We start from the raw sequence: 26,594 nt of genomic DNA, 5'->3' as shown, positions 1-26,594 counted from the left end.
GTAGCTAGGCTCGGCTACTAAACCGGTCATGCAAAAAATAAACTTTAGGTCTAAAGCGAAAGCAACTTTTAAAAAAAGTAAGTCTATTATTATTAACAAAACTATGTAGAAAAGCTCATCAGCATTCCAAAATAGTGCACTTTACCCCAGTTTTGACCTTCTACTCTAATTCTGTCCCCAATGCAGTGGATGAGAATTGGATGCAGTACAGCCTCAGGCTTTAACACCAGGGGACAATCGCATTAGCAGGCAAGTCATTGCCGTCATTTCAGCCAAAGTCGATCAATCCGACCCATTACAGCAGGGTGAAGGAGTGACTCTGAGCTAAACTGTGCCTTTTAGAGAGCCATTAAGGAGCAAACACTACTGATTACCGCAGTTTGCTTACACATTCGGCCATATGCTATCTACACCGCTGGTAGAAATGTCTCTTGGCTTGCAGCTCTTTTACATTAAATGACTAATATATTTATGATGTCTGCAAGAGCTCTTGATAGTGAAAGAATGAGGCAAACGTTTGTCCGTCTCTAATCACCGCGCTTACATGTTGAGATGGGAAACTGTGGATATGGTGTCAGTGTTCTGTGTAACTTGTGATGCTGCTTGGACGCCACAGATTGCTGCGTGTGGCTGTATTTCATCTGAGTTTAACATTATGTGAAGTTTTCATTCGATATTCAGTGAAGCTGTTTCTTTTATATTCCTGTACATTTTATGTACTCTTTAAATATATTTTAGTTTCAGTTTTAGTCCTTTAAATTCTAGTGTACTGTACTACTGTGTACTGGTACAGTCTACTGTATCAGTGTTTTATCCGATAAAGGTTAACAGTTAAAATCTAGACCTTTCTATAATGGACAATATGTATTATCACAATATATAGGTTTCCTAAAACAGTATGTATATATACAGGCACAGTAGAATACTAGTTTAGAAAGGAGAAAAGTGAAAATTAACTCGTCTGTGTTATTTCTCATTATTTTTCTTTATGCAAAGTTTCCAGGATGCTTGTAAGAAGTGGTAGCTCAGTTGTAAAGGTGTTAAGGAATACTAAACAAACTGTTATGAGTTCAAATCCCAGGACTAGCAAGCTATCTCCGCTGGGTCCCTAAACAAGGCCCTTACTCCTGAACTCCTAAAGCTTTTGGTGGAAATCCATTTCCTAAAAACAGCCGTATGTACGTTGTGTTTATTGCAGAAATGGGTTTCATACATGTGTAATTCAGATGTGCACAACTTTTGTTCAAATGATGCTATTCTTGCAAAAGTATGATGCAGCCCGTTGACCTTAGCTTTGGTGTGTAAACAGCCATCTGTTATCCTTTGAGCTCTGTGCACTTCAGATCCACACAAACTCAGGGATGATGAATAACAAAAGATCCAGCATTTACATAATGAATGGAGCCATGTCCTCAAATAAGCATTTATTCAGTCATGATCAGTGCTTGTTCACGAGGAGCCTCACTCGGTTTAATCATCCAAGTAAGCAAGCCATGTCTTAATGTCCTTCAGCCTTAACAATATGTTTTAATTCAGAACTGCATGTGTAAGAAGAGCTTCAAAAGCACTGCTGCAAAACACTATGATAGAAATAACAATAGTCTGTGTGAGTCTGATGACTCTGTAAACAGAGCCGCAGAGAGCCGAGGGCCCGCTGTTCTTTATCTAAATGAACAAACACTCATTGACTCAGCAGACTGCACCCTGGTGCGGCACCATCGCGCAAAGGGCTGAGTTCATGCCATACACAGCTGGGCATGATACCTCTGGACCAACTTTCTCTCACTGCCACTAACAAATGCACCAACCTATTAACAGGAAATGACTCACACGGTCGACTGTACCACACACTCCCTAGCTTGCATGTTCTGAGGTGCCATCATGTTCCCCCGAACAATGTTTCATACTGAATGTAAACATAACTTAGAAAGTTATCACACACTCACAATCTACAGTCTAGACCTTTAGCATTGTGTGCTATAAAACTGTCCAGATAAAGCGGAGAACTAAAATAAAAGCTATCTGCATCTATTATTCACTAACAGAAATCAAAGTTTCACACAAAGATCAGTGTGAATGTGTGCTGCTGACTCGATCAGTATTTGGAAGCAAAAAGGCATCTGTTACATGTTCATGTATAATCATGTTGTGTAAACGTACGTACAGTCCAGACTGTCACTGTGCAGTGTATCCCATAATCCTGTGTGTTAGTTTGATAGTGCTGTTTGGGTGAGAGAAGTGACATATTCTCTCTCCATTGTCAATCACATCAACACTAGCAAATGTTTGTGAGCACATGGATGTGGAAGAGGATGGATAGGGCTGTTTTCTAGGATAATCACTGCACTGGGTTTCTGATGTGTCTTGACATACGACCGTGTTTTCTCTGACTCTCTGACTGGGTTTGCAGTCGCACTAATTGTACCACAGCACATTAAGCCTCTTAGGTGGCTTCCATTCTGACTGAGGTAACTATTGACCCAGAAACAGCAGTATGTTGCATATTGATCAGCCATTATAGTAAATCCATATTCATCCATCAATGACTACATGTCAGGGCTGAAAAGATGAGGCTAGTACACAACAGATTTATGGAATCAAACAAACAGACAAAATAGATAGTTTGATAGGTTACTTCTCGAATGACTCTGAACGATGGTGCACGAGTCTCTTCTCACGTCTGTTTACATACATTCTGTTAATGTGCATATCTGGGCATGTCCTTGTGTAAAACTCTCATAGTAACACACACACACACACACACACACACACACACACACACACACACACACACACACACACACACACACACACAGAGGGGATGAGACAGTATTTTACTCTGGGACCTTTCTAACGTCATTAACAAGAATATATTGACTTAGACAGATGTGTTAGCTGCATGTGGTCTATAATGTATATATGTTTTATATATATAAGCTCTGGTCAGTTTAAACTAGTTTATACTTTTATTCTGTGTTTATTTATTTGTTGTAAACATGCGCAGATGCATTTCTGATCTGTATTTCAGAGCCAGTGAGTGTAATAATCTTATTTACTTATATTTTTATTGTTGCTCTTTAACCGTATTTGATAAATAACATTAAGTGTACCATTATTCCATTTCTATTTTTTTCTAGATTTATGACCCCAAGGTGTTTATAACAGTAAGTTTATTACACATATTACAAATATAACAAAAACAAATGACACTTTCATTGCTAAATGTATCTTGTAAGTGCAAATATCAATCACAAATGATGTCTATATTGTTTAAGATTGAGATACAGACAAAATGTGTAAAGGTGTTTTATAGGTTTTTTGTCCCGGGTCAGTGTGAACGGGTCCAAAGAATAAACACATCCCAGATAAAACAACCAAAAGGCAAAATAAGTACCTACAATTTTAAAATCCCAAGTACAGTAGACACTTTAATATCTGAGAGCGTACGACTTAACACACAAAGCAACACTATTGGAGATGCAGCCATAGAAAAAAGCAACTCCAATAAACATCTGTTGGAAATACTATACTATAATCGTTAGGTTTTTTATTTAACGAAATTGATAGGGATTGAAATTTAGAGGAAAATGAAGACAACTAGTGTCATCTATGTGTCACTGAGAGATCTAAATGATCTGAACGCTCAAACAGTGAAATCGTTGAAAGACGGTCAAAATTCATTCCCAGAATATTCACCCACAAAAAGAGAAAGCTTGTAAATCAATATCCGCACAATGCAGATATACACAGCAGCTTACACTGATGTGACACGAAAACTCAGAAGGCTCTCACATGCGCAAGTATTCCGACTCGAACTAGCCCGAAAGTGAAAGGAATGCAGCGCAACACCAAGGCTTTCACACAAAACCATGCATAAGACTTTCACATAAACAAGTGTGAGTGATAAACACAGAGAGAGAGAGAGAGAGAGAGAGAGAGAGAGAGAGAGAGAGAGAGAGAGAGAGAGAGAGATGAAGAGAGAGAGATGGAGAGAGGGGGGGTGATCATTCCTTTCTGACACAGATGTTTAGTGTCAAAGAGTAGTCGAACTGCTTCGCTCCCTCTCCCTTTCTCTAGTGGAATTCTGAGATAAAAGTCAGGGACTCTCCCTGCCTACACACACACACACACAAACACACACACACACACGCGCACACGCACACACACACACACACACACACACACACACACACACACACACACACACACAGCTGGTGGGGAGATCCAGAGGAAATGGCTCCACTGAGCTCTTTCCTGCAGAGGAAACAGTTCATGTGGAAACCAGGACGCATGTTTCTCCCACCTGCACTCTCAGCGTACTCCTGATACACAAACAGAGGGACATTCCAGCTGGAAGATGTGGCCTGAGATGTTTAAAAGACCACACAATAGACAACTGCTTGTACTTTGAACACACAATCCAAGTGCTGCTAATATAAATAGGGATATTTCCCTGTTTCTTTGGACAGAACACATTATGTGATGCGAATGTCTTGGATGAAGTCACTCAGATTTTTTTCTTTGGTTAACCAAACCCATCCTGAATCATCCGTATGTTCTCCTTCCACCATGTACTCCCTCTGTGGGCATTCCCCCTGTAGAATATGGCATAAACATCTCCTCAATCGCTGGTATGGTGTCAGAACACGTGCTGGATATGTAACTCTTTTTGACAGTACAATGATGGTCTAGTATAGAATAAAAGCCTTTATTTTGTCACATATACATTACAGAACAGTGAAATTCTTTCTTCACATATCCTAACTTTGGAGGTTGGGGTCAGAGCACTGGGTCAGCCTTGATACAGCAAGGGTTAAGGGCCTTGCTCAAGGGCCCAACAGTGGCAGCATTCCGTGCTGGGACGTGAAATCTGATCCAAACTTTCCAACAGAATAAACAAATGAATTATTGTATCGCTGAAAGTCTGAGTTACAATTAAAAAGGATGATTTTGGCTTACAGTGTGAGACATTGTTACCTTTGTTCGGATAAACTTACACAGAATTTTAATGGTTGAAACAATAAAATTTTAATTTGAGATGTTTATGAACAAGCACTTGGGGCATCTCAGAGAGTAGAAACAGGTTTTATATCATCATTTACTTTGAAGATAGAAACATTTGTGTGGGGAAAAACTACAAATATGAAAAAGTACAAATTCTTAAAGCCAGCAAAGTGGAGTGTGACAGGACAAAGACATTCAGTGCCGAACAGAAAGACAAAACAGGCGCAAATGATGTTTTTGGCATCTCAGAGTTTAAAAAAAAAAAAAGAATTAAATAAACGAAACACAAATAGATTTCACCTTCCTTTCAGGTACTCAAGACAAAAAAGACTCAGGTACTTCAACACTCAAGACAAAAAAGACTCAGGTACTTCAACACTCAAGACAAAAAAGACTCAGGTACTTCAACACTCAAGACAAAAAAGACTCAGGTACTTCAACACTCAAGACAAAAAAGACTCAGGTACTTCAACACTCAAGACAAAAAAGTTTAGCTAAACAATGCTAAAGATACACAGTGATTTGGTTTACTTGTGGACAACAATGTCATGTTCCTTTGTGTGCTTGAGTGTGTGTGATGAAGTTAGGCACATGCTAGGTGTGACAGCAGATGTAGGAATGTAAAGTGTTTTCTGCAGTCCAGGATCACACAGAACGTGTCGTGTGTGTGAAGAAACGAAAGATGCTGGGGGTTCAGGGCGAATTTGAAAGAAGGAAGATATGAAACTTTAAATGAAACACATCAGGACTCGAGAGAGAAGAGAATCACTTGAGTAAGGAAACAAATCCGAGTAATAAATAGAAGGTGATTGATGAAAATGCATTTTAATCGGTGATTGTCACAAACTCAACACACTGAACACACTGATTGTCTGGAGCAGTTCTTCTGCTTTAATGCAGAAACCAATTAAAAGAATTTCCAAATCGCAAAATAGCTGAAAGTTTCAAGGTGTCCAGGACAGCAGTATCTCTGAGTGGGAATACTCTATCTATCCCCTGACAATCAGAGCGACGCTGGAGTGAGAACAGGGTAGATAGAGCTTTCCTCTGAGTGTGTGACACAACCCTGTGATATAGAATGAGCATGTTTGAAAAAGATCGGGTGGCTTCACAATCAAAGGTGGCTTTGGCTTTAGTGTTATTTATACATGTTGCTTATACCCTAGTTATAATACATATTTATGTAAAGCTGCTTTGTGACTGTGAAGCTCCACTGTCCAATGTCCAAAATTAATAAACTTAGTAGTACATTGAGTTAAGAAATGTATCATTATAGCTGACAGTGACAATGACGTGACATACGGCTAAGTACGGTGACCCATACTCAGAATTCGTTCTCTGTATTTAACCCATCCAAAGTGCATACACACACCGGGAACACACATCCGGAGCAGTGGGCAGCCATTTATGCTGCGGCACCCGGGGAGCAGGAGGGGGGGATTCGGTGCCTTGCTCAAGGGCACCTCAGTCGTGGCCGACCCGAGACTCGAACCCACAACCTTCGGGTTATGAGTCAGACTCTCTAACCATTAGGCCACGACTGCCATCAACATAATCTATAAAACGCAATGTAGATTAGCATTTCTGTGACTGAATTCTGTCTGGCAGTGATCTAAAGGTACAAGACAAAGCTACGTGCTATAAAAGTTGAAGATAAGACAAAAAAAACGGCACTGATGGATATTTTCGGTAACCGACTCTAAAAATAAACCCCTGCCCTGTACTGCGAATCCTCTCTCAGTTCTAGCTGTGTCCTTAACATGTTGAAAGATGTTGAAAATTCCTGTAGGCAGATAATGTTTACACACAGTGGTAATGAAACTAAGACTGATCTCACAGACACTACACCAGGCTTCTTCACTCTTTACCACTAGGAACTTAATGAGGAGGTGTCGATCTTTCTCAATGTATTTGGCTTTCAAATGCAAGAGAATTAAAAGCTGTGGTCATGCAGAGCGAAATCAATTATGACGAATCCAATCTCCAGCAAGGATAAGAGCTTCTTATTAAAAAAAAAAAAAACCTATGTTAAAGAGATTTGCTCTTCATCCATAGAGCAGGTGGAGCATGCTGCTAGTGTATATCCCTAACCTTATAGGTCAGAAGAGTTGTTTACTAGAACAAGCTTTATAATATTTGTAAATGAAGAATATAAATCTGTGTAATATCTCCTTCAGAGGTGGAGCAGTATCCGATGGAGGAATTTTGTTTATGTTTGTGTCTAATCACACTTTGGGAAAGTCACCAGAATGACTATCTTTATAGAATTTGCTCCAGGGAAAAATAAAACTGTACAAGAAAAGCTTCTCTTGTTCAATCTGGTTTGTTTCATCGCAAGATGTTTATTATTAAACCGTAACAGTCGTTTTGAATTTGCGCTTTAATAGTTACATATTTATTAACTAAGTTCAGTGTCTGCCCTTAGGTTTCCATCATAAATGAGTTCTGAGTAAAAAAGGTTTTCCTTCTTTTCTTAGTGTGACAAATGGATTTTCCCTGATAAACATGTGCACACACACTCACACATTCACACACAAAGATTTGGTTTGGAAAACATTGAGGTACTCCATTAACGTTAACGTTTCCTCACTCCAAGTGCTGCCAGCACCACTGGATAAGACTTTGATTAGAATCCTGGAAAACGGTGCTCTGGATGGAGATCAGCATCTACATGTGCTTGATGTACACCACTACACAGAATTATCTGTCTTTACTCCAAAGCCAGTTTGACACTGAGTGCTTTCAAAAGATTATTACATAAAACGATGACAAAAGAATCTCGGATAAATTCTCTAACAGAATATGTGATGACATGTTCTCCGTGTCGGCTTATACTACAGTGTGAAGATCCTCAACGGAAAGACGTGTGATTAAAGACAATTGCTACAGTCAGCATACGTCATCAATCTGCACAAACCAGGATTACGCAATTGAAACAAAGTGGGCTTGAAAAAACAGAGACAAGCTTCGTATAACAGTGCCAATTTTACACCTTGTGAAGGAGGGAAAGCAGGAGCTCAGTGGTTAAAGCACTGAAATGCTGCTCGGAAGGTCGCATTTCACCAAGCTGCCACTGCTGTAGGTCCTTGAGCAAGGCTGTTAACCCTCATCTGCTCAGATGAATAAATGAGATAAATGTAAATCACTCTAGATAAGGGTATCTGCCAAATGGCATATATGCAAGGCAATAAAACGTGAATGTAAAATGACGCATTAAAAGGTGAAGGAGAGCTTTTTGGAAATGGCAACAGCAGGAATTCCTCAGTATGTGATTTACGTTCTAAGGATACACAAAGCTGTAATACATCTGATGTTTTGCTTTTCCTTTTCTGCTGAGTCAAGACAGAACAGTCCTTCTGTCGCTACAGTTCAACAATCCCCTCCTCAGACAAAATGTTGTGCCTTATAAGTGGTGATTTTCCCATCCCCAAGTAAAAAAAAAAAATCTGTCTCCACAAAAGCGTGTTTTTAGTTTGCTCTGTCAGTCATAAGAAGCTACATTTAATGTACTTTACAGTTACAGACCTGAGTGGCTATTAATACTGTTCTACTAAAGTAAACTTCAAATATTCATGCAACTAAATCTAAAATTGCAAAACAGCAACAACAGTAGATGATCGCGAGTAGCTTATCAACAAGCAAGCCAGTGGATTACAGAAAAAAGCATTAGCATCAATCTAGCCAACTACCATTACTGATAAATCTAGCATTGATGATTACTTTCTCAAAACAGCTATTAGATAGAAGTTATAGATTTTACCAAGTACTTTGTCGATTTATGAACTGATCCAAAGTCAAATATCACTGAAAACAAATATGTTGTTTATGTCATGCTGATTCTACATCACTGGTTGGTTTACACATTGTTAGCGGAGTAGGCTTTACCCAAGGTTGATGTTAAAATGTCGACTTGAGGGGTGATTTCTGTGGTTTTTACTAGTTGTTGTCAGGGGATTATAAATGGCAACTTCTCCTCAAAATCACCATTCCTTCTCTGAAAATACTGATTTTCACATGCTAATATGCTACTACCTCAGGAAAAGCAGTAGTGGCTACAATTGGTAACCAGCAGGACCTGGAAAATCCCACCAAATATTTAAGGTCTGGTTTTTCTGGAAAATGTTGGCTTCCTGGTAAGTTACCAAGCTAACAGTATAATGGAAAAGTCCTTGTGAGTCACAACAGTGAAATTTTAGCTTTTTTTTTTTTTTTTACCAGTCTGTTACCTTCTAGCTTTTGTTTCATTAAAGGTTGTAAAGAGTCTGAATGCACTGAGTCGTTACAAAGTATTAGTTAATATTCTTCTAAAATGTTGGATGTTAATAGAAATTTAAGACACAATTTCAAGCAATGTTTATTTTTGCTGTATTGCAAATGCATTGTATCACAATACTGCGATACCGTATTGAATTAGAATTCTGTGTAACCCTAGAAGTTCTCCGAGGCTATTTGGTGAACTCTGTCTCTGGCAAGATGGGGTGCATGGCGGTGCTGAGCTCTTTTCACATTGCCTCTCAGGCTTGTGCTGGAACAGCTGCATGAAGTAATGGTGATCCACACATACACTAACACCAGGGCATGCTACAGTATCCACACCCGAGAGACATACAAAGTACTGATTCACTTTTGATTACGGTAACTTTAACATGCAAGGAAAAAGCACCCACATATTATTCTCATGCCTGGTTAAAACCCTTCTGCCCCAGGCTCTGACACTATGAGAGCAGGCAGGAAAAGACTGCCACATGCTTCTGATTTAAAGCAGTATTTTCCTCCATTCCACCCATGCCGGTTGAGGACAATGATACAGCAGAGCTCTAAACTGGTCCTCATGCACTTCTCACATTACGCTGGCCAAAACCCTGCCCAAACCCTGTCCAGTGATACACTCATAAAGCAACCCGACTACCCCGGCTTCAGAAACACACCAATGGGACATTCAGGGGTTTACCAAAAAATGTTTTTAAATACCTTTATTATGACTGTTTAACTCAATTTCCAGTTGTGCCCACTCTAATACTGGAATTTATGCACTTGACTTGATGTGAATGAAATAAAGCAGATCTAATAACAGTTACATCATTTAAAGGAACCATTAGTGACCCCTGTTAGAAGGTCGATTAATGTAGGTTTCAATTTGCCACTGATAATGGAAGTCACTTTGCTTCATTTCAACTGTAAAAATAAACACTTAGCCCAAAAAATACATATTCATATTCCCATTAGTGCAAGATCATGAACAGGTACAGATCAGAGACATCAGCAGATAAAGTGATAGAAAAGGCAGGATTTTGGATTGGGTAATGAGGAGGTAGATTAAAAAATAAATAGCTGGAGGCATCAAATTAGTAAGCAACACCCACAAACCCATGTAACGGTCAGGGAGGGTTGATAAGGGGAATGACAATTTAGTTGAAAACCTGGTTTTGGTTATCAGATCTCATTTTGGGGTGCAAAATGGTGCAGCAGAGATTCCACGGTTTCTCATCTAATTTAATTTCACATGATGCCTGACAGGTGGGAAAGGTGACCTCAGAGACTGCAGTGATAAAAAAGACCTCAAATCTTCTGACACTGATGAGGAAAACCAAGCCTTAATCACAGTTCCAGAATTAAATAGCTAGAGATTCGGTAAGCTCCTTCAGCCATGCAATGAAGGCTGTTCCCTACAGCATTGGTCTGAGCTAATAGGATAGCACATCTCCATTTAGAAATGCCAAGCAGTCAGTAACCCTATGGTTAAGAGTCTGATTGCAAGGCAATACCTGGGTGACACAACAAGCAGCAACATGTTTTGCTTGACATTGAACAAGGTGTGCTGTTTCATTCATCATTTATTCATCTTCAATAACTGCTTAATAGGGTTGGGTATCAAAAGAAATTTTTCGGTTCCGATTCCGGTTCCAGTTCTGCCTTACGATTCCCAGTTCTGATTCCGATTCCATAATAAAAGAAATGTGAAAAATAATACACAATACTTAAACTATTCCATTTGTGTTTATTGATCACTCTAAATATTTTAAACAGAACATTTCAATTCATATCAGTTTAAATAAATCCAACATCAAATTTAACATCCAGAATTACAACTTAGCAAAACAGTTATCAATTTTTCTGAAGAAAAATTAACGCCTGCTTTCTCTGGGAGAAGACGAGACCTTTCCTGGCTTAGAGGGGGTAGATTTGCTTCATTGTTGTAGCTTTGGAAATGAATCCACACTTTAGACTTTTTTTTTTAGACATGTTTAACACAAAGCGAACCTCAGCACAGCAGTGCGAGTGACTGATTTCTGTGGTAAGCTGCGTTAATTTGGTTGCGTGACTGTAAACAGTGTAAACAATTAATATTCATGAGGAAAGACATGGCTATTTAAAGTGACCGCTCCCAGCGCTTTGCCCGAACCGAAGCTTAAAAATTCCGCGCGGTTCCGGTTCCTGTTGAAAAACAGAACCGGTTCTTATTCAGTTCTTACTCGGTTCCCAACCCTACCGCTTAATACTGCTCAGGATTGCACAGGATCCTGAGCTTATGCTGGGAAGCCAAATGAGCGTCAGTTCAAATAAATAACAGGAGTTCTCAGTACAGTTATGATTTTTACATAAATGGGACTTGACAAGTTTACACAAAAGATTTGTATTAAACTAGTGTGTTGTTAATGCTAGCTCTGTCTGCTAACCAAATTTCCAACACTGTCTGACTGTCTAAATTGGCTAGTGAGTAGCATATTTGCTGTTAGCTATTCTCTAATTAACATTAGCATGCTTGCTCACTATGTAGTAGGGCTCGGCGATAAAACGATAACGATATGTATCGCAATAGACACGTGATCAATATCAATAAAAGATTTGTTTGATAAAACGTTCGATATTTGTATTCTTCGTCGGAAGAAAACAGAGGTTGCGAAGCAAGTTTGGTTGCAATAACAAAGGCCAATCATGTAACAGTATCACGTTTGTTTGCGCCATATCGTTGTCTCGTACTGTTCTGCTGGATTGCTCTTCAGTAACCGGCGACTGATAAGCAGAAAATGAGCCGCAGTGAGCGAGGAAATTGTAAATAAAAGACGAAAAGTCAGCTCGCCAGTATGGCAGTTTCTCTATGTTTATATTTAACACTTTGCACTATTGTATTACACTTTATTAAGCATTTCTTACATTTTCTTTCATTTTGCACCTTAAATGTTAAGAGAGAATTGTTAATTGTGTACATTGTGACTTTCGACTTATGTTTACATTTTATTTATTTGAGTTTTCCTGGTTGTTGACATTTCTGTCTTAATAACTGAGGGGATTATGATCAGAGGAAGGTTGAGTTTAAAATAAAAATGTTTAAATGTAATATATTTTTCTCCTGGTCCTTATTTTAAATGGGTCATAAAAATATCAGTAATTATTGATATCGACCGATATGAAACTCTGATATCGTGATACAGTTTCCAGCCATATATCGCCCAGCCCTACTATGTAGCCAAGTCTGTCAAACAGACTGGCAAAGCTTACTAATTAGTGACTTATGTTTATATTGAAACTAGGGTTGGGCAAGTTAACGCGTTTTTATCACGTTAACGCAATAATTAATTAACGCAGACAATTAGCGCGTTTACGTACAATTTATCTCACGTTAATGTACTTTTTATTTTGAAAGTCCGTTGCTCACTGCGTTTGAATACACATAGAAAGTCTGGGTCACAGGAGGGGTGGGATGTTTATCAGTAGGCTACTGGCTGCTTGGGATGAGCGTCATCACGCGTCTCAACCAATGAAAGCATTTGTTGTGTGCCTAAGAGAGCTACAGCACGAAACAGAAAATATCTGGTGCGGACAGAAAAATGGAGAAAGGTACCGAAATCTTAAATAGACATTTTTATTTTAAACCTCTTCCACATGGTGGAGTTGATAGAACTAAAGCTATTTGTAACCACTGCAAAGCTAAACTGTCGTATCACCGGAGTACTTCGAATCTGAAGTATCACTTAAATTGCTCGGAAGGGGCCAGTTATAATGTTATGATCAAGGTTCTGGACTTTTTTTTTTTACAAACTAAACAGAATGTTAATGTTTTATTTATTAAAACAGTAATGTTTTAATGTTTTATTTAAACATTAATGTTATATTTAATTTGATTACATTAATGTTTAAGTTAAGATTTACAAGAAGTGTTAACTGCTACTAACTTTTAACTACTGTAAAAAAGCACTTTATTTGTTTAAAGTTTTGACAAACCAAATGTTATTGCACTTTTGTTCATACAGCAGTACTTTGAAAGAATAAAATTACACAATACCATACTTTTGATTTCATTATTGAATTTTGCGCATGCTTCGATTAATCGCGATTAATCACAGAAAACTCATGCGATTAATCGCGATTAAAATATTTAATCTTTGCCCAGCACTAATTGAAACATTCAAATGCAAATGGGTGAACACTGAAGAAATCTGAATCTTTTTCTCTGACCCAGTTGTGCTGGTGAATGATAAAACATACACTACTGGCATTTAAGTGACATTAAATCTGTCATTTTACATCCGAGATGGTGAGTCCGAGATAATATGCAGTTTTACTTGTTAATGTTACACAGAAAATTAAGTGCCACCTTCATAAAAACATACACTACCTATTCGCTTCATTGTACTCAATAATTAATAATAATTGCTGGATTACATAGTTACATAACATTGAAGGAAATTCCTTACAATCGCAACCTAAGCTTTGGCAAAGATATTCTCGCTCACACTAATTAGAAGGCCATTTACACAAAACAGAATCTCTGTGCTCTTTTCTTCTCACCGATGCCCAAGAGACAACAGAGTTATTGATTTCTGTAAAATTTGGTAGGCCGGGTCATAAGACACGCCCACAGAGCAAGGCACAAGCTGATGATCAGATAAAAAAACAACACATTCCAAAATGCTCCCTTGATGCTCTTCAATGTGAAACATTACCACCCCAATAGATAGCTCCTAAAACAAAACCAAACAAATCTAGTCCATTTAGGAGTGTTAAAAAGGAATGAGGGACAACAGGGAAAAGACCTGTTCAAACAGTGACAGCTCATGAAATCCTTCAATGACAATGCAAGCAGCAGAGGTAGGCTTAGATAAGGGCAGAAAGCATAGATCTCCTAAAAGACTAATTGGCCAGGAAACCATTTCCCCAGGCAACATTACTCCATCAAAAATAATGGCAGTACATGGCTTCCCAAACCAATTAAAGTCCAATGAAACGGCATGAATAATTGACGTGCTATTTGCTAGCAAAGGTGATCTAGGCAACCTGTTTAATTACTGAAAGCCCTGATCTATTACTGGCTCCATCCACAAAGTGATTTTTCTTCCTGCTGAGAATGGTGGGGTGCTGAGGTTCACACACAACCTCCACAAGGCTGCCTACATCTGGCAATGAAAAAGAGGAAAACGGTAAAATCCGAAAACAGCAAATAGTAGAGACACTTTGTGGTTTAGAGGTCTTATTTGTCTTATTTTTAGATTAATCTATGCTGATGCAATGTATTCAATTCAAATCCTGGGAGAGTTGCAGAATTGCAGACCGCATGACAGATGATGTGGCTGGTGAGTAATAAAACGTTACTCTGTTCTGTGAGGCCTTAAAGAAAAGTAAGGACACACACAGCTCTGGCAATTAAGTGAAATTCAAATTTGCCCTTTCATCGGAATTCAACTGAATGATAATGCAGCTGGTGCATTAGCAACACCAGATAATCTAGATAAGGGAGCTTGAAGTACAGGAAGGGAGCAAGAAGAACTTTTTGCTCGTCCTGGTCTATGGGAAACACATCTGGGACAAGCTAACAAATGTGTCCCCTGAGCCCAAGGACGTCCCACTGGAACCCAACACTGTGCCAGGTTGCCCTTATAGCTGTTTGGAGCCAGCTCTGCTGAACAGCCTGGCCAAAAACAACAGTAAAGTGACAGCTGGGCTACAGTTCCAAACGTGGTTGGCAGCTTCCATTGTCTCAACTGCACTGTGAGACTTAATTGCTCGTGTCTTTTTGAGATCTGGTGATGACATGCATTCCAGCGTTCCATTCAAGTTAACATCACTTACTCTGATGAACGAATCGCTTGGATTCTAACGTGCGTGACTGGTGCTGCACCGTTCTCAGAGTATGCACAGATAGCATCTGAGGAGCATGGTTCACCTCTCTTGGCAAACAGTGTACCAGCGACACAGCAGATCACAGAAGAATCTGTTTTCAAACCTCCATTCTGCAGATGCAAAGTGTGCAGCTGTCCCCATTCCAACTATTCCTGAGGATAAAGTGTCTCTTATTTCTGAGAATTTGCCCTTTGTGGCCCTCCCACATTTTCTCTGACGGTCTGTGCATGCCATGTGAAAGAGCGCGCAAATGAGTTGTGGTTGCGGCCAACAATCCATCCGTCAGGATGCAGCATTTTTAACCAACAGGGAATGCATGAGCACATTGTTTAGTTATGGTCAGTGCTGTAAAACACCTTGAGTGCTATGAAAACTGATCTATGAGTAGACAACCAAAAGTGGGGATTTACTTTTTTTTTTTTTATGGAAGAATAAAATGGGAGTGAATCAGAACATATTTGGCTGGAAGAGTGAAAAATGACATCTGCAACCAGTAATCAAAAACTTCTGGCCTACTATTACAAGACATACACAAACTCAGTGATTTAGATTATTACCATGTAATGCAGGTTTTTTAAGGATTTCTTGAGGAAGGAAAGCTAAACAGTTGAATGTTTTCTTAGCATTACTGAATAACGACGATTGTAATTAATCTGCTCTAAATATTTATGGTCTAAATCAATTATAGTATAGTGTTATTTATGTCTGTACTTTTGAGACTCACAAACAGCCAGAACCAGATTATTTGTGTGTGTGTTCTAAAAACTAACTGTAAAAACTACCTTATTATTAACAACCATGATAAATGATAAATGATGTATTATCTCTGTTCGTGCTTGAAAGTATATCTTGTTAATGAACATTTATAAAGTATTTAAGCTACTTAGCTGATCTAAGCTACAAACCCACATAAACTACATTAGTAACACAAGCTCATTAGCTAAAAGTCTTTTAGCCTATTTACACGTCTCGTTCTGCAATTAAACACGTTTTTCTGAAGTCGTGTCCTAGTGTGTATGTTAAATTGACCGAATTGTGAGGCATAAACAACTCAAAACGACTGGAAACGAATCCGTTATCAGTAGCTCGAGACTGTGAGACTCCCCTAAAGGGCGATGGCAAGACAAATATAGGTCACATCAATCCCGGACAAACGCTCGAGCTCGACCACATCAATCCCGGACAAACGCTCGAGCTCGACCACATCAATCCCGGACAAACGCTCGTGCTGAGGAAAAGCTCTCATAACTAAATTTACAAACTTAATACATGACTGAAACCCAATTCCCAGTCTCCAGGGCACACTAACGGATGAATCTGCTGAAGTTAGGGTTTAGTTTACATCACGGCCAAGCCTTTTAACTGGTTTAGGCGGTCTGACTCTTTCTGGCGCAAAATAAAGAAAATTATTTCACGCGACTACAAAATAAGCATCATTTCCTCAACTCATGCAGCAACCCCAGTAAATGAAATAAAACGAAAATATACAATGCACGAAAGATAACAGAAGATTACTGATCTGAAGACCAACCAGCATAACGTTACTTGTTCAGTCAGTGTAGACAAACTGGTTCTGTACCCACAAAGCACACGAACAAACAGCCAAGCCTGGAACTCATTTCAGCTTTGCATTATGCACGGTGTAAAAAATAGAGAAAGCATTGTTTGAAAAGCTCCAATCACGTCCCCGAAACAATAGACGTGCTCAAGTACCTCGGGACGCAGCTCGGAGATGATCGGTCGATCTCCCACGTTGCAAAAAGGTTCATAGGAACAGGAACAGGACCTGAAGAGCCCGAGGCTGCAGCTCCGGTCATGACTCCGGGGGACGCGAGCCCGACCCCCGGTGCGAGACCACCGACACCGACGCCTCCCGTGCCTGGATTCATGAAGGCGGCCCGGACCCCTCCTCTCTCTATGGCCGCCGCCATCATCGCCTCTCCCGGCTCGCAGCTCGAGCTATGTCCGGTCTCTCTCTGTCTCCCTCACTTAGGGATCTCTTATCTGTCTCACGCTCGCTTTCTAACCCCCTTGTTGAAGAATCATCTCGGACACGGATCCACACTGATTATCTTCGCCGACAGTCAGAGGCGGAGCTTTATTTAAGAGAAAAATGTGAAGGATTTTTTAAGTCGTGGCCGCTAGGGGGAGCCACTGACGTTTATTCAAGACCATGTGTTCTCAGACCTGGTACTGAAGGAACCCTTCTAACACACCCAATAACACACTCCATCATGACCTGTCACTGGCTTGACATGATGTGAGTCATATCCATTACAGAAAAAGCTAAATATGCAGTTTGGGATTAAATGGGGTCAAATGGAGTATTCTTTTGCTGGCAAAAAAAAAACAATGAAAGGAACACACCTAGAGGAACAAAGCAGTACCGTATAATACTTTAGCATCTTTATTATTAAAAAAAAACCAAAAAAAAAACCGTACACCTTGGGATACAGATGCAAGGTTCGCAGTTTGATACCCGATGATCAGGCTGCAGTCAGCGTGAGATTTCTGTGCAAGTTCTTAATGTGTTTTTCCTAAAGTAGGTGGACTGGCTGTGCTAAATTGTCTCTTGGAGTATGTGAATGTGTGTGTGTGTGTGTGTGTGTGTGTGTGTGTGTGTGTGTGTGTGTGTGTGTGTGTGTGTGTGTGTGTGTGAGTGATAGAATAGCATCCAGAAACAGCAGCTTATCTTATGATAATAACTGATACGTCAGTCATCACATCATCTGTATGTTACATACACTACTGCTGCTGTATATTGCACAAAACAAAATATTACACCATACTGTTATTTGCACTACCGTGCACGCCTCACACTTTATGTACATAACTGATCTGTCATATATTCTGTATTCATATTTAATACTCGTACTGTTTAACTGTTTATACTGTATCTCATCGTCTGTATTGTCTTGTATAGTCTGTATCATATTGTCTTGTCTTATAGTATGGTGTTATTATGGTGTTTAATTTGGTGAACCAAATTCCTTGTGTGTGTGTCAACACACTTGGCCAATAAATCTGATTCTGATTCTGACAATTAATAAAGCAGGGAGGAAACCTAACAGTGAAATGATCATCTACCAACACAACCGTAAACCGTAAACCGTAAAAAGAAGATTGTTTTCTAAATTTAATGATGAAATAATAAATATTAATTTAACAAAGAATATCATTCGACAACAGAAAAGGTACAGAAACAGGCCTGCACTTTACATTTCATTTACACAAAGATTTTTTAAATATCTAAATTAAAATTCAACCAAAATCCCTCATCAAAACACCGAACCACTTCCCCTAGTAAAATAGGCAATAACATATGCAATAATACTTTGTTGTCATGTGTTCAGTTTTAATTTAGCCAGGTTTCTCAGCTCCCAGTCCCTCGAGTGCAAGTAAATATATCTATGTTCAAAAAACTGGGGCAAAAACCTCAGCAGAAACCATTTTCACACTTCCTCTGGTTTTACAAAACACTTTTAAACACACCTTTATAGTTTCAACTTAAAAAAATTGAACAATTGTGTTTCTGTGCAATAGACGATTTTCATCATCATTTATTACACTGACACTGAACTGTTTCCATTCATAGATGAAATAATTTAGTATAGTCATATATTAAATATATATCAGGTATGTGTAAGGGTCATATCATTATGTTGTATATTGGTACCCATGTTATCTGTTAAATTACTGCATACACAGCATTTTTTCTAAGTACAGTGTTTCTGATCACAATATTTTGTTAGGAAGCACCACCTTGTGTTCATATGAGGCCTTGCCTGGTGGATTTAAAGCACAGGATTTATTGTCTCTCATTGAGGCCTATAGTGTGAAACCAGGTCTCTGTTTCCCTGCTGAACACCAATAATACTTTAACACCAACCAGAGAGATCTCAGAGAGAACTGAGATGTAAATCTCAGCTCATGTGTAATTTGCTTTTTATAAAAGCATCTGCCAATTGAATAAATGTAAATGCAACAAATAAATAAAGAACCAGCCCATTGTCTTTACAGTGACACAGAATAAAATTGCTAAAAAAACATCTACAGATTCTGCAAAGACGTAGATGTAGTGAGTTATATGTGACTTTTAATACTGTTGGTTGAATGCTAAGATTATGAACACCTTTCTGAATTTTAGTTGGCCATAGTCGAAGGAATGTGTTGCACCACTAGCAAGCATATCATCATCTCATGAATATGTGCAAGAAAAGAGATATTGTGCTTCCCTTGACCTGTGTAATTGTTATTCCACAGCACTTTCTCTAACATGCAGAGACCTGTGTAATCCTTTCACCTCCTGCTGGGCTCAATCAAAACCTGCACCTACAGGAAAAACAAGCATGAGCCCTTTGAGAAACCTGTTTATTAGGAATAGAGCCTGAATATTCCTTTGGTTATTCCTTAATTACCATCAAACGGCAACACAGGACTAATTTTTTTTAAGTTTTCCCCAGAAGATATATCCCCTCTCACCCAAAAACACTATTACTGTCCATACTTTATTGTCTACATAGACAAAATCACATACAATCATGTTTTCGTAAAGAAAATCCATAAGTATGGATAAGTATGTATGAATTACATGAAGCATCAATTCATATTCAAATCATTATTACACTTCAGTTTTGTTGCAGTTTGGTCTCTTCACTTTACCTCAGTAACTCTGATTAATGTCAGTGACCAAATGAATCATATTTTAATGTCCCACAAGTTTTCACAAGTGACAAAAATGTTGACTTCAACAACACTCAATTATTGTGTTGACATCAACTGCCACTGCTCACATTTGTACATCACAGAGTTACTACTGGTCTGCTTACTTTGAATTATTGTTCCTGATATAGTAACCTTGCTGCTTTAAAGATCTATGGTATCTAGATCCATCTTGAAATCGGGTTACTGTCTGTGCTGAGATTTGCACGTTCTTCCTGAGTCCATGTAGGTTTTCTCCTACTGTACCAACAAAAACGTGCAAGTGGGTTGACTAGCCCTTAGGTGTTGGGTGAGTGTGTGAATGTGTTTGCACGGTGCCCAGCAATGGAATGCTGTTCCATTCAGGATGTATTCCCACCCCTTTGTTCCTGGGATAGGCTCACTACCCACCATGACCCTGACCAGGAAAAAGCTTTTACTGAAAAATGAATGACTGAATTCACAAGCTTCTATTCTTCTACAGCTCTCTTGAAGCATTGCAAATCTAAAATCATTTGAATAATTTACTCATGAAATATATATCACCTATTTAATAAAGGTTTCTAAGATACAGTAAAATTGTCATCATATTGTGTTCTAGAGTGTACATTAACACTAGAACTAACAAAATTGTGCATTAATGTATTATTCCTATTACATAAACTACGGTTAACAACTAAATTAGTTATCCAATCTGTTTACTAATATTCTTTTGTCTTTGTACCTTGCTTACGATGTTTATTAGTCTTTTTGCTCTATTCCAGACAGAGACAGGGCGGGATGCAAATATAGGTTGTTGTTTTTGTTTTTTGTTGACTGAGGCAGACAAGCTGAAATGGCAAAGCAACCTCAATACAATAATGCAGACACAAGACACAAGGTGAGACAATCAGCAAACAGACTAAACCAGGCAGGGACAGAATTGGAAATCAGTACAAAGCAGATTCAAAACCAGGCTGTGGGATGTGCAGAGTAAAAGGTCAGTAACATCACGAGTGAAAAGCAGGAGCAAGACTTTGCAAGTGTTGCATAAAGACTGGGTTATTCATAGGTGTGTGTGTGTGTGTGTGTGTGTTTGTGTGTGTATGACTGTAAACTAGCTAATAAATAACCCTCCCCTGGAAACGCTGTCTGGGGGTTGATTGTGAGAGTTTTTGTGATCTATTCAACCTCTGAGAACCTCTGAGTGCCAGGAACTTGCCCAATGAACAGATGAGGTGTAAGTTTAGCTCCTCGCCAGTTGAGGTTCTCCTTCTCCTGAGTTTTAGTGCATCTTCTGAGTACAATTTCCAGTTCACTCCATCATTCCATGCATATAATTTAGTGCCTTCGGTTCTGAGCCTTGTCCCACGCTGTTAACCCTGAATAGATTCTGAGTTTTTGTTTCTCCCTTTGGGATTATCCTTTTTGTAGAATAGGTGCACTTTGTAGTGGTGTACTTTGTTGTGTAGTATTAAAGGCTTGGTCAGTGAGTGCAGTACGAATGAGTTTGTCTGTGCCCTTGTGTAATAGTATACTGTTAATATGATAAACTTAATATTTGTAGAAATTGTAAAAGTCCTGTAATTTTTATCAGCAGGTTTGACATTTTTGGTGGGCCACCATTCTGTGATGGTGTACAAGTAATGAAAATGGTGCACACGTCCTTAAAAACCCAGTATATTCCATCTTATATATGAATGATTTGCTGGCCTATTTAATGATGTATGTATTGTTTAAGGAAGCAGGTGTAAAGTAGGTTAGGGTGTAAGATAGATCAGTTCATGTGGGATTTTGAGAGTTGTGAGCGCTCTGAATCCAAGGGTATGCTATGCTGTGGGTTTTTTTTTCTTTTACAATAATTAGACATTCCATTACTGCCTGTGTTCAGATGGGTGATAGAGAAATTTAGAAAAGACTAGCAAAATTATTATATAACTGGATAATCTTCACTACTGATGATCAATCGTCTTGTTTTTGGGTGGTCGGAAGTACAGATAACATGAATGGAGAAAACCAGAATCTTATTTTTGGTACTGAGCTAGCTCATATCACAGGCAGCTTCAATGTCTTGTAAAGAAAAAGGTGGAATAACTGCAGGATATGGCTTGCATGACAGATCATCTACTGTGGCGGGAATGAAGGCTGTATTTGTCCCCTGATTACTCTTCCCTGAGCAAATAACGTCTCATAACTCTGAGAGGCTACTCAGATTGTGTTTTCATAATTTTTTCAACAATGACGCTCCTCTTTCAAGGATCCAACTCAGGTATTATTATGCAGAGATGTTTGCAGCAGCCCACTCTGAGCGTGTGTGGTAACTAAAAACTGTGTAATGAAACTAATGGAAAGTAGCACTTTTCTTAAGATAGACAAGATATTGTGTATACCAGTAGCATGTACATTTACATTTACAGCATGTCACTCTGGATAAGGGCGTCTTGCTGTAAATGTACTTGGCAGACACCGTTTCCAGAGCAACGTACAAAAGTGCTTAAATCTCTATCATTGGATGCATTAACTCTGGTTCTCTACAGTAGGATACATACTTAAGATACCATGAGCAATAAAACCCTGTTCAAAGCTGTCAGGACTCCTAGTGGAAGTTCATTCTACCACCTTGGTCACAGAATAGAAAAGAGTCTTGTAGTATTCTTACCTTTTACCCTGAGAGATGGTGAGACCAATCGATCAGTGATGGTAGCTCGAGGGTGTGAGGTGCAGTGCAAGGAGTGATAAGGGCTTTGAGGTAAGAGGGAGCTGGTCCATTTTTGGCATTGTAGGCAAGTATCAGTGTTTTGAATCTGATGCACGCAGCTACCGGAAGCCAGTGGAGGGAGCACAACAGAAGGGTTGTATGCGAGAATTTGAAGGTTGAAAACAAGTCACGCAGCTACATTTTGGATCATTTGCAGAGGACGAATTGCGTTCATAGTTTGACCTGCCAGTAGTGAATTGCAGTAGTCCAGTCTTGCGATGACAAATCAATGACTGAACAAGTACCTGAGCAGCCTATGTGGACAAAAATGGCCGAATCCTTCCAATGTTGTAGAAGGACATTTGAGTGTTCATGGTTACCCCAAGGTTGCGAGCTGTGACTGAAGGGGAGATCAGAACATTATGCAGGGATATTGCAAGATCATGACCTGGGAATGAATCACCTGGGATGATCAGCAGTTCAGTTTTTCTGGGATTGAGGTTTCACTGATGAGCGCTCATCCATGATGATATGTCTACCAGACATGCTGAGATCCGATCAGAAGCTGTGGTATCTGAGGGTGGGAGAGAGAAGATAAATTGTGTATCATCAGCATAGCAGTGGTAAGATAACCCATGTGAGGAAACAACTTCCCCAAGAGAGTGAGTATACAGGGAGAAAAGAAGAGGACCAAGTACTGAGCCCTGTCGGACACCAGTGGAGAGTCTGCGTGGAGCAGATGTCCTTCCAGGTATGATTGTCCTTCCAGGTATGAAGCAAACCATTCCCATGCCAATCCTCAAATCCCAAGTCACCTGATGGTGGACAAGAGAATCTTGTGGTTGACTGTAGCAAAATGCTGCTGAAAGGTTGAGTAAGATGAGGATGGATGACAGCTTGGCTGATCTAGCAGCATGTATTTGCTCAGAGACATCCAAAAGGGTTGTCACTGTCGAATGAGCTGCTTTAAAGCCAGACTGGTTGGGATCTTGGAGGTTGTTCTGTGAGACATAGACAGACAGTTGATTATAGACAATGCGTTCAAGAATTTTTGAAAGAAATTTAAGAATACCGGTCTGTAGTTTCAGTACTGGTGTCTGATGGATCCAGAGCAGGTTTCTTTAGGATGGGAATAACCCTTGCTCTCTTGCATGTAGTAACTCTCACAGTATTGACTAACGCACCTTAAATAAATGCTTAGGTTGGTATATTCCCCAGCAAAGTCTCAATCTCCTTCTCTTTTAAAGTAAATCTGCTTTATAAGTTCTTATCCTTTGTAATCCTGCTTAACATAATCATTTTGTGACATTGTGTGATGTTTTTGAGCATTATACTTCAGGAAAAGGAATCAAGTGAGCAGCTGTCACTTGAGACTTTGCCAGGGAACTGTCATGCTCACTATCTGCACCCTGACAGCTGAAAGAGGATGGAATCTAGTAGCTCAGTCACCAGTCTGAGTGAAGGCATGAAGGAGTGAAGTACTCAACAACATCCCAAATATTTTTTGTACCTTTGTGAGCTTTGAAAAACATAACCCAGTGACATTGCTAAACTCAAAGAAACTCTTACAAGCAGAAGAAGCACTCCAGGGTTGGACCGGCGTGATTTTTATCGGTTTTGGAAAAGGTCAACAGTCTCTAAACCTGCACAATTATATTTATTACACTAATGTCACAGTGCAGATAACAACAAGATATTTTTGATGGATATAATACAGACACATTTGCCTGACTTCTGTTTGTCACTTATTTCTCACTTCATTTAACCTGATGCCCCATGAATTTAGCCAGCAAATGGCCTCTCAGTTTGAAGTGAAGCAGTTGATTCTGTGGAATATTGTTTGTTTTTTTTAAACTACAAAGACCAATCATGCCTTTCATCACACATTTACATACGGTACACAGATGACTACATTTACATACGGTACACAGATGACTTTACCACACTCCATCATTATGGTGACGACATTCTCCTTACAGTAGGCCCTCGGTCCTGTACTTGACTGAGAAATAATTAAAACAAAATCAAAAGGCAACAAGTTATTTTCAAAAGCAGAGATGCATTCTGGAACCAGTAGTGATTCATTGCCAGAGATCTCTCTTACTATCTATATAAATATTTATATATTATCCACTATCTACTCTTTTGGTAGTTCACAAATCGCTCACAGACGTTACATTGATGATTTAAAATAGAACACGGTCAAAGTTACAGTCTCCTACTCTGGAGATTAAGGCACCCTGGTTTTCCTCATTCAGGCCCAGATCAATTCCAGAGGTTGGATGATTTACCTCATGGACTGGAAGAGACAGGGTTCATTGCAACACTCTTGAGCTCCTGTGGAAGTCCTACTCAACCCACCGCTTGTTGCTGTGTTCCATCTTGCTAGTATTCATTTCAGGTTTATGAGAAATTGTATGTTTAGCACTGAATTTAGTTCTGCTCCCAGTTATCAGGTCTGAACAGTTCTGCTCCTCTTCCTAACAAATCAAAACAAGAGGCATATGTAGTTTCATCAGAGGCTTACTGTAGAGATCAGTCTGAGGGAAGGGAAACACTTGTCAGTTTTCAATCGCAGTTAAGCTCATGGGCAGCAGAGGGCTCTAGAACTTTTTAATTCCACTGCAAAAGTGTATACTGTATGTTTACAAGAACCCTCTTTGTTAGAATCCTCTATTTTAGCACATTGTACAGAAAGTACACTGGTCAGTGCTATTTTGTGCATTTGTCCTGTAGTGTTTTGTATTGTCTATCTGCACTATCTTGTCTCACACTGTTTGCACTAGGTTGCGCACAATGCAGGACAACTTAAAGTCCTTATCTCCATGTTGTTTTATTTATCACCATGGTCTTGGAGAAACGTTGTTTCAAAAAATGCTGGCCAGAGTCACAATGGATCCAGAGTTCCCTATTCTGGGAACACACTACATGGGATGAGAGTCCAATGCAGGACATCATACACACTCACATAGGAAGAATCTAATAAAGCCCAAGCTTTTTTTTTTTTTTTTTAGGTGGGATGAAACCAGAGAATGCAGAGGAACCCCACACAGAAACAGCCAGAACATGTAACACTCCGCACAGTCAGTAACCAAAGTTGAGGATCAACAACTGGAGCTAAGAGGCGGCGGGCGATTCTGCCCACCGAACCACAAGCAAGGCTTTTATATTCGTACATGATCACTCAAGAATAGAAAGACAGCTAAATGAGTCTTTAATTATACCATAAGACCCTACACAACGGGTCTTACACAGTTTTACCTTGGATTGTCAGAAAACAAGTGTTTTCAGGGATACAACCAGGCCCAAATGCAGGGATAACAAAAAGACAATTTATTAATTAAAAAAAACGATAAATAACATGGCAAGAACAAACACAGAAAATACCAACTGAGCCAAACTGGAAAAAGACACTATAATGACAGTCAATTAGGAAAAGGTGAGTAGCAACAAGAACACATGACACAAACACATGTCTAAGCAAAGCCCCAACATGGATGTCTCATGTTTAGTTTGTAAATTGTAACGATAATAATAAAATCATTTTAAGGTTCCATTACAATGTTAGGCCTATTTTTTGTTACATAACTATTAGGCATGAAATGGATCTAACTAACTTCTTTGTTTTATGCTACAGTGTTCATAAATGCATCTCAATCAGCTCCCTAGTTTATGATCAGTATATTGTGAACACCAGTTCAGGCAACAGAAAGAACACTGACTCACTACATAGTGGGACACCGATGATTTAGTTTCTGGTGACGACTACATATGTAAATCTTCACCACATTCATTTACCAACATCAAGCAGGATGTATATCTTTCTGGCATTATTAATTCATGTTCTTTAAAGTACATTATGAAAATTACTCTTGTTCTGTTATGCATATATTTGAATTACTATGTTTAATTTAACTTATTGTATTCTAAATTTTTATTTAATTTTTTGTATTTTCTATATATTTTTTTTTTATTGTAAGTCTTCTATTTTCTATACATGTTGCATGCGTGCATGTCTAGCTAGTGGATTTGTTAAAATCATTATAGTCTTTAGACTATAATTATATATAGTGAAGTCAAGTCGATTCAAGTA

The 26,594-nt window shown here is 39.0% G+C and overlaps 1 protein-coding gene across 2 annotated transcripts in view; it reads right to left on the bottom strand.

Annotated features, from left to right (window-relative positions):
- si:ch211-126j24.1 (phosphofurin acidic cluster sorting protein 2) overlaps positions 1-17,286 on the bottom strand; it is a 72,512-nt gene extending 55,226 nt beyond the window's left edge. Inside the window, exon 1 of one of the 2 annotated variants that reach the window (XM_047804443.1) lies at positions 16,837-17,286. In XM_047804443.1, the coding sequence (XP_047660399.1) occupies positions 16,837-17,057 (221 nt within the window). In that variant the 5' untranslated portion in view covers positions 17,058-17,286. The remainder of the gene's footprint in view (positions 1-16,836) is intronic. The other variant, XM_027169990.2, reaches the window with a different exon arrangement.
- Between the last annotated feature and the right edge of the window lie 9,308 nt (positions 17,287-26,594).

Source organism: Tachysurus fulvidraco, chromosome 2, assembly GCF_022655615.1.
Source record: "Tachysurus fulvidraco isolate hzauxx_2018 chromosome 2, HZAU_PFXX_2.0, whole genome shotgun sequence".
Classification (NCBI taxonomy): domain Eukaryota; kingdom Metazoa; phylum Chordata; class Actinopteri; order Siluriformes; family Bagridae; genus Tachysurus; species Tachysurus fulvidraco.
This window is presented reverse-complemented; position numbering and strand designations above follow the sequence as displayed.